The 15,625-nt window shown below is 33.4% G+C and overlaps 1 protein-coding gene across 1 annotated transcript in view; it reads left to right on the top strand.

The window, feature by feature from the left end:
• MAN2A1 (mannosidase alpha class 2A member 1) overlaps positions 1-15,625 on the top strand; it is a 220,328-nt gene that overhangs the window by 164,655 nt on the left and 40,048 nt on the right. The window contains 3 exon segments of the mRNA XM_044662477.1: positions 1,070-1,288; positions 1,757-1,879; positions 5,707-5,821. Coding sequence (XP_044518412.1) covers positions 1,070-1,288; positions 1,757-1,879; positions 5,707-5,821 — 457 coding nt within the window.

The following is a 15,625-nucleotide window of genomic DNA, read 5'->3' as shown; positions in this document are numbered from 1 at the left end:
CGGGGGTTGAAGGGGAAAGGGGGAGCATGAATCATGTAACCATGTTAAAAATGAATATTAATAAATGTTAAAAAAAAGTATATAACAAACATAAAAAAAAATACTATTGATCTGTAATGATAGATTTTATTATTTTGCTTTCCCTGGAAAGTGTTGTATAATTGTTCAGTTCTCGGTATTGTGGGTCCTTAATCATTCATGTAGTTTATTTTCAGTAATTCTGGGTAATTTTAATGCAGCTTTTACTATAAGGGTTAATAAATTTAAAAAGAAAGCCTTCTTAAGCCACTAAGATTCATGAAAAATGTAAGCCCACATAAACATTTCTGGGAATTTAATTAAATAATTGATGTTTAATGGTATTTTCAAATTTAACCCTTCAGGCTGAATTTTTAGTCTAAGATTTACTTATTTGGAATTATATTAATTTGAAAGGAATTAATAAAGGGATCTGACAACAGACTTATAAGAGACATACTAAAGAATGTCCTTCATACTCACATAATTAAGTTACCTTTATCTTACAAATCAAAAATATGAACATGTGAAACCAATATTTTATTTTTTTTAAAAGGAATTTTTGTCTTTTATTTATTCATTCAACATTCAGCACACTTATTAAGCATCCACGGTGTTCCAGGGATTGTATTACCTTTGTAACCCTATGTCAAGGTTTACTAGTCCTCCTCGTAGAAGAACCCCATTAGAAAAATGTTCAGATATAGCCATATAATAACTGCATATTCGATCATAGCATAAAATTAAAAAAGACTTTAGAAGTCATTAGGTTGAGCTCACATTTGAATCCAGGTCTTCCTGCCTTCAAGACCAGTGTGCTTTCTCTATTGTAGCATGCTCTCCTTTAATCTCTAATATTAAAATCTTATATGTCTCCTTAGAGTTTAGAGTTTTACCAGATTATCCAGACAAATTCCATCTTGGATAAATTTGTTCCATAGAGTGTTTAAAGATAATTTATATTGAAAGGAGGATTGTTTTCCTCACTAGTAACACTTGAATCCTAATTCAATTCTTTAATTGATCTTATTTTTTTCTCCACCATTAACAGATTTCCTTTGTAGCCCATCTACTACCATTAAGTTTTAAAATATACCAGCTTGTGGAATCAGTAAGCTCAGAGTCACACTTGGCTATTTATACAATCTATAATACTGAAGCAAGTTCTGGAACCGTTTTCAAGATAAAAGAAATGAAATTGAATGCAGATGACATCACAATAGAGAACTCATATATAAAACTTGATTTTAGTGGATCTGGATTAATGGAGGTATGTCAAAATAAATATCATTACCTAGCATTAGTAAGTATATATCAGTTATGAAAAGTCACAGTATATCATAATATGCAGAACCATCCCCTTCTCCCCTACCCCCACAATAAACCTATGTATTGGGGAAGTAAATAAATCAAATAAGAATTTGCAGAAATTGCTGGAGAGAGTCTAGGTAGAAAGGAGCCCTTTTTATGCTCTACATTTCCTAAAGTAGTTTCCATACATTTGTATCTTTTCCATGACAACTACATATTATGACTGTTTGGCTTTTATAGAAGGGCATTATCATTTCATATGGATCTAATTGAAATCTTAGAAATTTGCAAATATTGATTTGTTTTCTTACTTGTGGTTTTAAATTTTCCTTCAATAGGAAATTGAATTATAGTGAGATTATTTGTTCTTAGAATTTGTGGCAATTTTGTTGTTCATACTTAGAAATGGGGCATTTTCTACCCTTAGAGAATAACTAATAAAGAAGACAGTAAAAGCCATGAAGTCAAAGTGGAATTTACATGGTATGGAACCAGAAATGGTAGAGACAGGAGTGGTGCTTATCTTTTCTTACCTGATGGAGAAGCCAAGGTATGGTTCTGAACACGTAAGCCTCAAATACTTTTTAATGGTTAAAGAAAAATGCTTCATTTTTGAAATGACCTAAACTTGATTTGAGCATGAATCCTGATGTCATTGATTACTACCTTGGATGAGCCACCACCTCTCTAGGCCTTAGTTTCCTTATTTGTTTTTTTAAAAAAGGGGGCTGCATTAAATCACCTCCAACGTCCCTTACAGTGCTAATTATTATTCCATGGTCTCATTTATTAATCTTTTCACTATGTATTGATTTAAGTTTGGGGCCATATATTATGCCAATTTACTTAAACATTTATGATAGAAAATAAAGTAAATAAAATTTGGAATGTTACTGGAGTTAATGACATAATTTTCTAATTTTTCTCCAATTTTCCAAATTGAAATATAGTTTGAACTTCATAGTTGACACAGTGTCCTCAGAAATCAAAGTGAAAATGACAGTAAGAAATTATCTGCTTATGATTTTATGTGTATATTTGTACATATTCATGTATTTTGGGGTCTAAGACACCTCTTGGTTATTCATTATCTCATTTATAGATTTTCCTAGGCTCTATGCATTTCTTCTTTCAATTTCTTTCTTCCTGTGTTTTATTAATTTGTCTTTTCATTGGCACCTGTACTCTAAAATCCAAGCGTGACAAAAGAAAATAATAATGTGCTAATTCTTTTGTATTTATTTTTTAGATCCCAGACCTTAAAGAAAATTATTTCATTTTAATTTGAAAATTCTGTAATGTATCTACTAGGTCCCTAATTTTATCTCTCTTTGATTCATAGTATGTTCCTTGAAGAATAAATGAGAAAAATGTAAAAGTACTGTGACAGAATAGAATAAACTTGAATAGTAAAAAGAAATGGTGAAAATCTGAAAGAGCATGAGGAATTTAAAAAAAACATCCGTACCTCAAAATCTCTGGAAAATACAATATGAATAAACTTTAGTGAAAGTTCAATTACAAGAGGCTACTAAATGTACAATAGATTTTAAATGGTAGCATGAATATTTTCTTACTGGCTACTTTCCCTTGTTGATTTACAGTTTAGAAGAATGGTTGTACAAGGGATTCACAATTCTGAAGAAGAGGAAAAAGGAATAGGGTTAAAAAAAATTAAGTTGATTCAAATGAATTAAAAACTCATTAGCAAGCTTTGATTTTTAAAATCACATCTGTAGAAGATGAAAGCAAGAGCAAGATTAATAGGATGAATCCAAAATAATAACAGTAACATTAATAATCCTGTCTTTGGGCCTACTTAGCTGCCCCTGTTATTCATTTTCAAAAAGTATAGTGTCGTGATTGTCAAAACTCAGTGTGATCTGAAACTAAACAAAACTAAAGACAGCAAGAAAGATATTTTAAAAAGCTGTTTTGGAGGGAAAGAGAATAAAAGAGGAAATAAAGGACCGATACTTCAGGTAGTTGGAACAATGATAACTGATTATAGAGAAGTAGAATATTCAGCCTCTTATTTTGTTGTTATTTTCTTTTCAGGCAAGTTATATTTGGATTGAAAAGGACAAAACAAAAATTACTAATAGGATATTAGGGCCCTTATAGTCATTTTGAAAATATATTTAAGTGTTTTATCTTCAGTTAAAATTTAGGCATCTTGAGTCAGGGACTGTCTTTATGTTCCCAATATTTAACATAGTGCCTGCACACAGTATGTACTTAATAAATGCTTGTTGATGAACGGTACTGGAAGATTGATCCTAGTTCCCATTAATTAATTAAGTCACAAAGTGCAACTGTATCTGTAGATATTGAGGCACTTAGCAAAAGTGGGACACTGATTTTTGAAAGATTATGGAGATCCTGCAAGATTAAATTAGAGCCATTATTGTCCCAATTTAAAAAAAAAGATAGTCTATAAATTATGTCAATGGGCTTTAATTCCTGGAAATAATTCTACAACATATAGAAGGTATTACTAATGAACATTTACAAAATTATACAGTAATCAGAAAGAGAAAGTATCATTTCATTAAAAACTGATAGTGCAAGATTAACTTCATTTCCTTTTTTTGTTAAGGGATCTGGTAGATTAGAAGAATACTACAGATGTAAGTCACCAAAATTTCAGTGGTGTCCCTAAGAAAGGAGCTCTGCTTATTTATTTAAAGAGATAAATATGACCATTCATTTCAGGTTAAATCAAATTCTTCTTAGGTTGTGGGAGTGGATCACTCAGAGGTGAATGGACAGTCAAGCTCCATAATATTTATTTAGTTCTTATGTACATTCTAATGTATATGGATCTGATATTCTCACTTATCAGGGGAGTTCCCTGAGAGTTCCAAGATCTTAATGTATAATATGGGACCAAATCTAGTAAGATGGGAACTAATTGGCAAAAATAGAAAAACTTACATTTTGATTTTTAAAACTCATTTTCTCAAGTATAAGATAGGAAAGGCTTAGAAGGACAGTTTGTCTTTAAAATGGTTTTTATTGTTTAATGGTTTTCCTGGACTGCAAATTCAATACAAGTCATATCACAACCAATAAAGGGAATGCCATCTTGGACTTCATTAAGAGAACAACCATGTCCAAAACTGAGGAAGGTTATGATGGTCCTACTGAACTTTTCTTTGGTCATATGTCATCTGAAATGTTTTATTCAGCTTGGGACATACTATTTTAGAAACATCATTAGTGTGGTCCTTATTTTTTTTTTTGTCTCCTCCTTGAAGATTTTGTCCCTAGTTGTGAACTTTGGGGCAAAGAATATTAATGATAAGCAAGTACATTTTTACAAATCATGTTCCATTGGACCCTTACAGCAGCATATGGAGAGAGTGGGTTTTGCTTCCATTTTTCAAATGGAGAAACTGAGTCAAGGAGGTTGCATGGCCTATGATTATGAGGTTAATGGGACAATAATCTTGTAACAGCCCAACATTCTTACCTCAAAGGATCATAGATCCAGAGCTGGAGGGGACCTCCGAGGTCATCTGGTTCAACTCTATCATTTTACAGGTGAAGAAACTGAGACACAGAGAAATTAAATTACTTTATAACTTTCCCAAGGTAAGCATCAGAGACAGCACTTGAACTCAGATCGTGTGATTCCAATACTGTGTTTTGGTTTTTTTCTTCACTATATTACTGTGCCTCCCTTAGTGTTGTTTTATCTTTTGAGGGAAACTCCAAATTTCTGGTGCTTGATCTTCTAGTCAATTGAATCATCCTCTTCACATACTTTCATAAAATATTATTAATTACACCTACCCTTTCCCTAGGCAATTTCAGTTTATCTTGGCAATCCCAAATTATCTATTCTTAACCTTTCATCTCATTCCTAATGATTTTGCAATATTATCACCTAACATAACTAAGATAGGTTCAAATTACATACCAATGAGAAGAAACCAGTGGTCCTTAACTGTTGTTATAGACCTCTCTCTGCTTACTTTTATGACCATCTAAATTTTTTCCTTGCCTGGTTTTCTAGCAAAAGTAAAAAATGTAATGAGTTAGTCTCTGTTTTGGGCACTCTTATTTATAGATATGTGGTAAAGGTCTGGCAGAGCAGGTACATGCCCTATACTACAGCTCACATACCTGAGGACAGATGAGACAGAGATGAAAACCTTTAAAGATTTCAAAATACATATGGTTAACCTGATGTGCTACCTAACATAGCTATGGGAAACAATGCATCTTTTCAAAGTTGCTTTGGCTTAGGAAGGAACTATGGTTTGTGGTTTTAGAAGACAGAATACTTTTCATAGAATATATTTTGTAATTTTCCTGGAAAATTACAAAAAGTTAAAGATTTTTCATAAAAATTTAATTTTCTTCCCTCAGCCCTACATTTCTGCTGATCCACCTTTTATCAGAGTGACACATGGAAGAATTTATTCAGAAGTTACATGTCTCTTTCCTAATTTGAAACACAACGTGCGACTTTATAATGTTCAGGGTAAGAATACTCTAAAACTGTTTACTAACATACTTGGGCTTATGAAACAAATATTTTTATGTTTGGTGGTGTAGTGGAAAAGAATAGACTTGGAGTCAGAAGACCTGGGTTCAGATCTAAGCCCTACCACTTACTTCATGTATGGCATTAGCTAAGCTATTTCTTTCTGGGCCTCAGTTTTCTCATGAGGTTAATCCTATAACTCTAAGGTCTCTTCCATCTCTAAATCTATAATCTAATGAAATTCTTAGAAAGAATGAAGCCAGTTTTTACTCAGAACTGAATTTCCAAGTAAGAGAAATGACAATTTGCAATCTTTAAATTCTGAAATAAAATTTTATTAGCTTTCTAATTCAGTTAATAAGTGGACAAGTAAATTGCTTAATCTTTCCCAGTAACAAGAATAAAGAAATAGAAAAAGGCTTGTAATATAAAACATTTCTCTTTAATAAGTAGCAATTTATGACTTTCTCATCTAAATTAGTTTAAAACATTTAATAGAATTAGAATTATTGAAATATAACAAAATATCTTTCAAAAATGTTATAGTTTAGGTCCCGTACCATATTTTCCCACTAATAAAAATACATTTGAAAATCTATTTTTATAAACCCTCTATTTTCCTTTTTGTCTTTTTTTATATTTTGAAAAAATTTATTGACTAGGCCTATATTGCTATGTGACCATTGCACGTAGAAGATTATTAATAAAAGTTTGGATTGAATTGAATTGAGTTATTTAATCCATAATTACTTCTAAGACTTTGTTTCCTTCTTTTTGCTATTAGTTTCATAGGTTAGTTGCAAAGATCAAATGAAATGGTGAAGTGTTTTGGAAACTTAAAATCACCACATAATTGTCAGCTCTCTTACTCTTAAAACTGAGAAATGTTAGCGACTTTTCTCTAATCAGAGTAATATATTAAGGATCAAATGGAAAACGTATATGATCATCCTTTTTAACTGTAAAGTGCTATGTCATTATAGTAAATAGTTATAATTTCAAACCTCTTAAAACTTAAGGCACTAAAAGTTCTTTATCTTCTCCTTTATAAGATCCCTAGAGTGGCTTATATACACTAGAGTTGAAGTCATATAAGATTAGAGTTGTTGGGGAAGCTTTTAATTAAGTGAACTTTTCCTGCTATTAGATTAAAAAGCTTATATACATATATATGCAGTTAATATTTATATAGTGCTATACGGTTTTACAAAAGATTATCTCATTTGATCTTCACAACAACCCTAAAATATATGGTGATAGATGCTGAGGGAATGTTTAAGTGACTTGCCCAGAATCATATTGCTAGTGTCTGAGGCAGGTCTTGAACACAGTTCTTCTTAAATCTAGATTCTATCCATCACACCATTCAGCTGCTTTTAACCTCTTCTTCCAAAATACTTTCAGTTATGAGATTAATTCATAGGCATTATGAATATTTTCCTGGTGAATGAAATAAAGTAAAAAATTAACTTGCCTTCCAAGTTGCACATTTATGTTATGCAAATTCTTTTAATTATATGAACCTTAGAGTTAGAATATGGTCTTTGATCCATTTAGAAAATAACTGTAACCCTTTTTGTTGTAATTGATATCAGACCTATCTAGAGAAGTACATAATTTATATTGACACCATGATCTGTAAGTGACATTTGCTAGCTATGCTTTCATTTGTCTTCATAGCTGTAATTATTTCACTAAATACCCAAGTTTGATGACCTCAGGAGTTGCTTTGAAGTTTAAGGTCACTATACAATACTAGTCTGTTATATTTTCAAATGCTGATCAAAGGGTTCAGATCTCAAATCTTTTATGATGTGTGTCTTCAAGTTTTTTCCTATGCATATTCTTTGTGGATACAAATTGTAGTGCTAATTATCATCACTCTGCCACCATTAGAAGAAAATTTCTAAATATTTTTATGTCTTATTTCTCACTAACATATTACAAAAATAATACTTAAAGACAAGTAACTTGGAAGCAAAGTTTGATGAATTGCTTCAGAGACTTTATTGTTTGAAATGATGGAGTAATTTTAGTATGTGAAAATTTTTTCTATAATAGAAATTTTTAAATAATACCAAAAAAAGAAAAGATATTTGGCAGTCCTTGCTCTACTACTGACTTAATTGTATGACCTTGGGCAAAGATTTTAACCTTTGTGGTTAACTGTGTGGACCTCAGTTTACTTATCTTTAAATTGAAGAAATTGAAATATTCCAAAACAAAATTAAAATCTCCTTCCAACTTTAATTTTCCATTCATAAAAGTTTCTTTACAGATGTTAGTCTTCAGTAGTTTTGTGAACTATTAACTTCTTTCTATGTAATAGATTATAGGATTTATCATAAGACATCATAAAAATCAAGTACAGTTTTATTTGCTTATACACATTTCAGAAGTCTCACCAATTTAGTATGTGTTGAATTTGAAACTAGTACATGTTGGAAATTTGAACACAATAATTTCCCACTACAGCCTTCCTTTAAAAATATATTGAATATTTATTTAGCATAAAGAATCAACGGGTTACCAATGTAAGAGTAATTTCCAAGCCATATTTTCAGAATACAGTCAGATCACCAACTTGTTTAACAAAGAACAAAATTATTAACAAATTAGGAAAAAAACAAAGGGTAAGATATGTATATAGTCCAGGTAATGGTTAAAAGAGCATGTATTATCAATGAATATCATCATTTATTTTCCATGGAATTTTAACCAATATAAATCCATTACCATAAAGTGACCAAAAGAGACTAGACATTTAAAAGACACTTTGAACTTGGCAAACAGATATATAATAGTCAAAGGGCAATACTGTTTGGAATATTGAATGATATTAGTTCATAACATGATAAAGAATAGATGAAAGAAAAAGTTTACAAAAAGCTTGACAAGAGCTCCAATAAAACCAAATTATCCCAAATTGTATTAGGATGAAATTGAAGAACATACACACACACACACACACACACACACACACTGGAAAAGATTTGAATAGCAGTTTAATAAAAAAAAAACATTTTTCTTCATCAGCAGTAGTAAAGCTTCAATATGTAGATATGAACTTCATAGTCCCCATTGTGCTGCATAAATAAAAATGACAAAAGAAAATAAAAAAAGGAAGAACTAGATTAAATCAGCTAAAACCAGGAGGTCAATCCTTGCTGAAGGAGGTAATTTTAAGGACATTTCAGATTGGTACTCAAGATATTCGAGGGAGCTGGAGATGCCAAATAATTTTAAAAGTCAAAGACCTCCATTAAAAAAAAAGACAAATAATATTAATGCCAACTTCTCTTTTTCTACAAAAATCCTTGAAAATAATCTGTGCGTTCATTATAGTCATCTTGATCTCATTGTAAAAGAAGAGAATAATTACATTAAGCTTTTAATTGTAAATAAGGCCTGCAAAGTGAATGAGAGATAACTAATATACAAGTTACCCAATAAGTCCAGATACTCCATTGGTATCCTCAACTTTTGAACAAAGCCCATAGTACTTTTGGGTGTGTCCCCTTTGGAATATTTACTGACGAATATGAACAAATTGTAGGAATAAGAATGCATTGAAGTGTCCTAATATACACTGTTTGCTTTAATTAAATATTTCCTAGTTACATGTAAATTTTTCTTTCCTTTTGAGTTCAAATTCTTTTCTTCCCTCTTGTTCCTTCCCCAGCTGTTTGAAAAGGCACCATTATATCAGTTGTACATGTGAAATCATTCAAAACATTTCCATATTATCTATGTTGCAAAAGAAACTCTTCGAAAATAACTCCCCAGAAAAAAATAAAGAAATTTTAAAAGTATGTTTCAGTCTGTATTCAGAGATCAAAAGTTCTCTCTGGAGGTGATCAGCATTTTTTATCATGAGTCCTTTGGAATCATGTTGGATCACTGTTTTGGTCAAAATAAATCTTTCACCATTGATCATCCTTACAGTATTATTGATTTTATTTTTTTCCATTTCATTTTTATTTGATTTTTTCCTCACTATATGTAAATGAAATTTCTTAAATTCATTTAAAAAAATTTGTTCAAATTTTCTTCTGCCTCCTTTCCCATTTTCACTCCCTGAGAGAGCAAACAATTTAATGTAGGTTACATATATGCAGTGATACAAAACATTTTCATATTAGCTATGTTGCAAAAGAAAACACAGAGCAAAATATACAAGAACAGTAAAGTAAAAAATGTATGCTTCAATCTGAATTAATATATCATTAGTTCTTTTCTCTTGAGGTAGACAGCATTTTTTTCATCATAAGTCCTCTGAAATTGTTTAGGATAATTCTGTTGCTGAGAGTAGCCAAGTCATTCATAGTTGATCATTGTACAGTATTGTTATTACTGTGTACAGTGTTCTACTGGTTCTGCTCATTTCACTTTGCATCAGTTCATAAAAGTCTCCTCAGACTTCTAAAACTATACTTCTTATCATTTCTTATAGCAGTATTGTATGTATTCCACATAATCATATGCCATGATTTGTTCAGCCATTCCTTAATTGATGAATATCTCCTCAATTTCCAGTTCTTGGCCACCACAAAAAACCCTGCTATCAATATTTTTGTACAAAAAAGGTTTCTTTCCCTTTCTCTTTGGCATACACACTTAGTTAATGACATTGGTGGGTCAAAAGGTATGCAATTTTATACCCCTTTGGATGTAGTTCCAAATTGTTCTCCAGAATGGTTGGACTAGTTTATAATCCTTTTAACACTTAGTGTCCCAATTGTTCCATACCCAGTCATTTGGCATATCTCATAGATTCCCTTTCTGCAACATCTCTCACATCAATCTTTTTTTTCCTTTCATCTGTTCATTACCTTTCAACCATAAAATTGAAGTCTCTAGCCTCCTTCAAGATTCAGTTCAAGAGCCACCCCATTAAGAGGTTTTTCAAGAGCACCTCCCCCTGCCAAATTAATGTTTTCTTCTTCCTGATACTATTCTATATTTACTTTTTCTGTATGGTATTATCCCTACAGTAAAATGTATTTTACAGACATAAAAATTGTTTCATTTTTGTCTTTATATCCCCAGTACATGGTAGGCATTTAATAAAACCATTTGATAAATTGAATGTGTTTACTCATGTCCTATACCCCACAAAGCTAGACCCCTTGTACATCTTGCTACAGTTTTTGAGGAATTACAGGGTCTTTGCTCTGTTGAAGTTATTCCCATTTCTTGTGCTTGACTCCATCATCATATTTTGCTTGTGGTATTGCTTTTTTATCTTTTTTTTTCAATCTTTTCCCCTTTTAAATTCTATTTGTCTCTCTCCCCCTCCCTCATTTGCTTTATCCTTTCCTCTCTTCTACCTCCTTCATTTTTAGTCTTCCCTTTTCTCTTTCCTCTCTCTCTCTCATAACTGTAAAGCATGATCCTGTCATTCTTTCAAGTTATTCTACTTTGTCTCTTTTCCCTTTCATTGCCAAATTCCTAGAAAGACATCTGTTCTCACTGCCTCTGCATCCTTACCATTTACTCATTTCTCAGCCCTTTAAATCTAGTGTCCTTTCTTCTTGGTCTTTTTTGCAGCTTTTGACCCCTCTCCTCCTGGATATTAATTTCTCTTGACTCCCTATAGTCTTGTTGGCAAACCTATGACATATGTGCCAGAGGTGGCTGCTCCTCATACCCTCTCCATGCATCTGAGGACATTCCACACTTCCCCTGCTCCTCTGCCCAGCAGCCAATGGGAGTTCTTTCTCCTTCCCCAGTCCTGGGGTAAGGCAGTGGGTAGAGAGGGTTTATATGTGACAGGAGGGTTGCAGTTTGGGCACTCCATCTCTAAAAGGTTCACCATCATTGTCCTATAGCATTGTTATCACATGGTCCTATTCCCATGTGCCTAACCTTTGTTTTGCTGGATTTTCATCCATCTCCTGCCCCCTAATTATAGATTTCTGTTAGAGCTGTGTCAGACCCTTTTCTCTGACCCCATTTTCCTTCCTCATTACTTCTTATGGTTCAGTTATTGCTACCCAAATGACTTCCAGATCTGTATGTCCAACCCTAATTTTTTTCTTCAGCTCCATTTCCACATTGCTAATTTTAATGAACATTTCCATCTGGTTTCTCAAACTGAAAATGTCTAAAATATAACTTGTTATTTTTCCCCTAAATCTCTGCCTCAACTCCAAACTTATTTGAGTCCACCACTATCTTTCCAATTCCCACAGTTTGTAATTCAAGACTTACAAATGACTCTTTTTTATTTCTTCACTTCCTTTTTTCCAATTGTTGGCAAAGTCTATTCTTTTAAACATATATATTTCTTTCATTTGTACCTTTCCCTATAGGCACAGGGCCACCACTCTGCTTCAGTCTTGTGTCATTTCTGATCAGAACTTTTACATTAGCCTCCTATTTAAGAAATGTCATCAATATTTACTGAGAAGTATCTACACTTAGAAGTAGGAATTCAATAAAGTATCTTATCTGACCATCTGTTTTCAAAGATTTCATTTTACATTCAATCATTAAGTGTTTACATTTGCTAGGCTCTAGGAATATAAATGCAAAAAGGGAATAGTTCCCCTGAGAGCTTACAAAAGGTAAATGGTAGCATATAATAAAAAATGTAGAAGGGACTCAAGTCAAAGACTTCCTGGTTCAGATGGTGGCAGAGTAGAGGCAGGGAGACTTTCTCTCCTTACCAACGGATATAGAGTACCTCCTAAAGACAAAAAAACAAATCCAGATGAAAGAAGGGACCCCACCATAGGACGCAGTATCGAAGGTATGTGGGATTTGGGCACTTCCATACTATAAGGGGGGAAAAGAACTCCCATCAAAATGATAGCGGATCAACCCTCCCCCACCCCACCCACAGTACCAGAGGTCAGAGGCTGCACTCAAGAGTTAGAGCGAGTGGGGGCACAAAATCTAACCCCTAGGCAGCTAGCTGGCACTACCAGGAGCTTGCCCCTGAGAGCAGCAAGACCTGAGATCCCAGGTGGCTGGAAAACTCAGACCTTGGACTTGGGAGTGGGGCTGAGAGAGGCAACAGCAGCGCCCAGCACATTCAGACTCAGGGGAAAATACCAGGTAGAGGAGCAAACGGGGGCCAAGTTCCAGGCTCTGGGCAGCTGGCTAGGAACACAGGGGCTCAACCCTGAAAACGGCTAGACCAGAGACCCCAGGAGGGTCCCCAGAGAAGCCAAGAGACTCACAAAGTAGCCTCAGGCAAAAACTGCTCCCTAACTCCATTCAAAGAGAATCAGATTGCCTTACTCAGACTTCTGGCAAATAAAGCACAATGATGCCAAGCAAAGCCCAAGAAATAAACAAGAAGAACAAGAAAAAACTCTTCACACTTGATAACTTCTGCACAGAAAAAAACCAGAAAACAGAGGAGGACAAACAATTAAAGACATCCAAACCTTCCCAAAAATATGAAAATGGGTCATATGATCTTGAAGAGTTCAAATCTGAGATCATGAGAAAGATGCAAGAGATCTGGCAAGAAAATAACAGTTTAAAAGGCAGAATTTTGCAATTGGAAAGTGAGGCTCTGAAATCAAATTGAAGACCAGAAATGACCATCTGGAAGCCTTGAAGAACCAGATAGACCAGATTGAAAAGGAAAACCAAAAGATTTTAGCCAAAAACCAGTCTCTAAAGGCTAGAATTGGGCAATTAGAAGCCAATGATCTCATAAGACAACAAGAATGACTGATAAAATAGAGCAGTTAAGACTGGAAGTTTTCTGCCATATAGGCTAGTCTAGCCCATGCCCTTATTGTCTCTTGATTACGAAAAAGAATTTGATACGTTAAAGCAAAAAAAAAAATCTAAAAAGTTTCTTTCCTGAAAGCCAGTCACAATTCCCTGAAAGCTGTAACAAGAAAAGCCTAGTTCAGCAAAGCTTAGATCACAAACAACTGGTGAAGGAATAAAGGGAGGAGAAAAGGTTTACCAAACATTTTGCCACTGATTCAGAAAAGATCCAACATAAAATGGAAGTAGAGGAGGGATTCCCATGTAGATCAAGATCCTTCTAATGCTTGTTTGCAGTTGATGATGTACTGTTGTATCAAACCCCATAATATTCAACAACTTCCTGGAAGGGAGCCATAGCCACTCAAAAGTAGTCAGTAAGCATTTATTAAATACCTGTTATGTGCCAGGCAGCGTGTCAAGTACTAGGGATACAAAGACTGTCTCTGTATTCAGAAAGCTCTTGTAGGAGTTAACATGAAAACATTAAGTCTCATGTTCGGGTTATGACACGCATTTGGATGGATAACCTAAAGAACTGGTATGTCATCTGGACAGACAGTATAAATGGATAATGAGTTTGGTCCAGAATGAAATAGAAAGAGGAAAGCTAGGTGGTTTGCATTCAAGAATTTGCTAAACTTCTTGAATAACCTCAAACTTCTCCCCAAAACAAAGCTTCATGTTTTTAATACCAGTATTCTAATGATATTTTTTTCTGTGGCTATGACTCATGGAACACAAGGGTCTGAAAAATTGAAAATGGGCAAGGTATCACATAAAGGGCAAAGGTACATGGTATAAGGAATAGCAGTAAAAGATATCATAATGGGAATGTGCACTACGAAAAGATAGTTGGTCACTTACAATAGGAACAAGAAGCATAACAAAAGTGAGTAGGCAGGCAGACAGTTGTAGTTGGCATCATCAGAGGGAATATCCAAATCAATATAATCACATATCAATTTGAGTATGTAAAATCTAAATATAATATGACTTCTCAGGTTGTATTTGCTTTTTATAATGATTTGAAAAAAATTATATTGTTTTGTAATTTATTTAGATACGGGAGGGATCAATCATCTTAAACTGGAGGACTAGATTAGAATTTATGAAAATAATTGTGGCAAGAGAAAAAAGTGGTTAAGTATAGCTCCCAAACTAAATGGCCATTTCTTAATGAGAGGTTCGTTTTTAACTTAATAAACTTTAAACTCTACTTTTTTCACTAAACTGATGATGAATCCACTTTCCTAATAGCCAAATGTATTTGTATTTGATTCACCGTAAAAGATTTATACTCTTATTTTTGCAAAGTCTGCCTAAGTACAAATTTATTTATTTGTTTTTATGGAAATGTGTCATTAGTTAGGAGAAGTTTAGAGTTGGAAATATAGATTTAAAAATAACTATGTAGAAGTGATCAATGAATCTGTGATGCATATGAAATCAGTTAGTTGCCAAACACATATTAAATATCAGTTATGTGCCAATCACTGTGCTAGGCAGTAGGGATGTAAAGACAAAAATAGAATCAAAACAGTGCCTCCTTCAAAGAGATTACACTCTACTAGGGAGGACAACTCATAAATACTTAGCAACCCTTTGGGCCCCATGCCTTGCATTCAGGACTTTGAAACTAGATAACCCAATTTCCATTCCAGACATATTCATTGGGCCTTGGAGTGAGTCTTCATTCTAGGTATTCTTGATGGAAAGTCATTTCTACCTCACTCTTCCCTCCAACATTTTTTATAATGGATAGATATCCTATTAATGCTTCCTATTTGTCATGATGACTAAAAGAGGAGAAGTCTTTTAGATGGCTATGACCATAAACCCATGGACTTGAAAAAGGAATGATTCCTGCACCTAAGGTCTCCTTTTTCTGTGAGAAGGGAAATGCAGAGATAACTCAGATTCACTAAGAAGGTTACGTGAGGCAAACCACTTTCTTCTTTTTTTCCCTAATTACAAGCTGTGAACTCATGACTTTCCAGGCAATCCTGTACCTAGAATTGGGCTACCTCTCAAGTATATCTATTATCCTTTGATATATGATATTGT

This window comes from Gracilinanus agilis, chromosome 1, assembly GCF_016433145.1.
Source record: "Gracilinanus agilis isolate LMUSP501 chromosome 1, AgileGrace, whole genome shotgun sequence".
Taxonomy (NCBI): domain Eukaryota; kingdom Metazoa; phylum Chordata; class Mammalia; order Didelphimorphia; family Didelphidae; genus Gracilinanus; species Gracilinanus agilis.
This window is presented reverse-complemented; position numbering and strand designations above follow the sequence as displayed.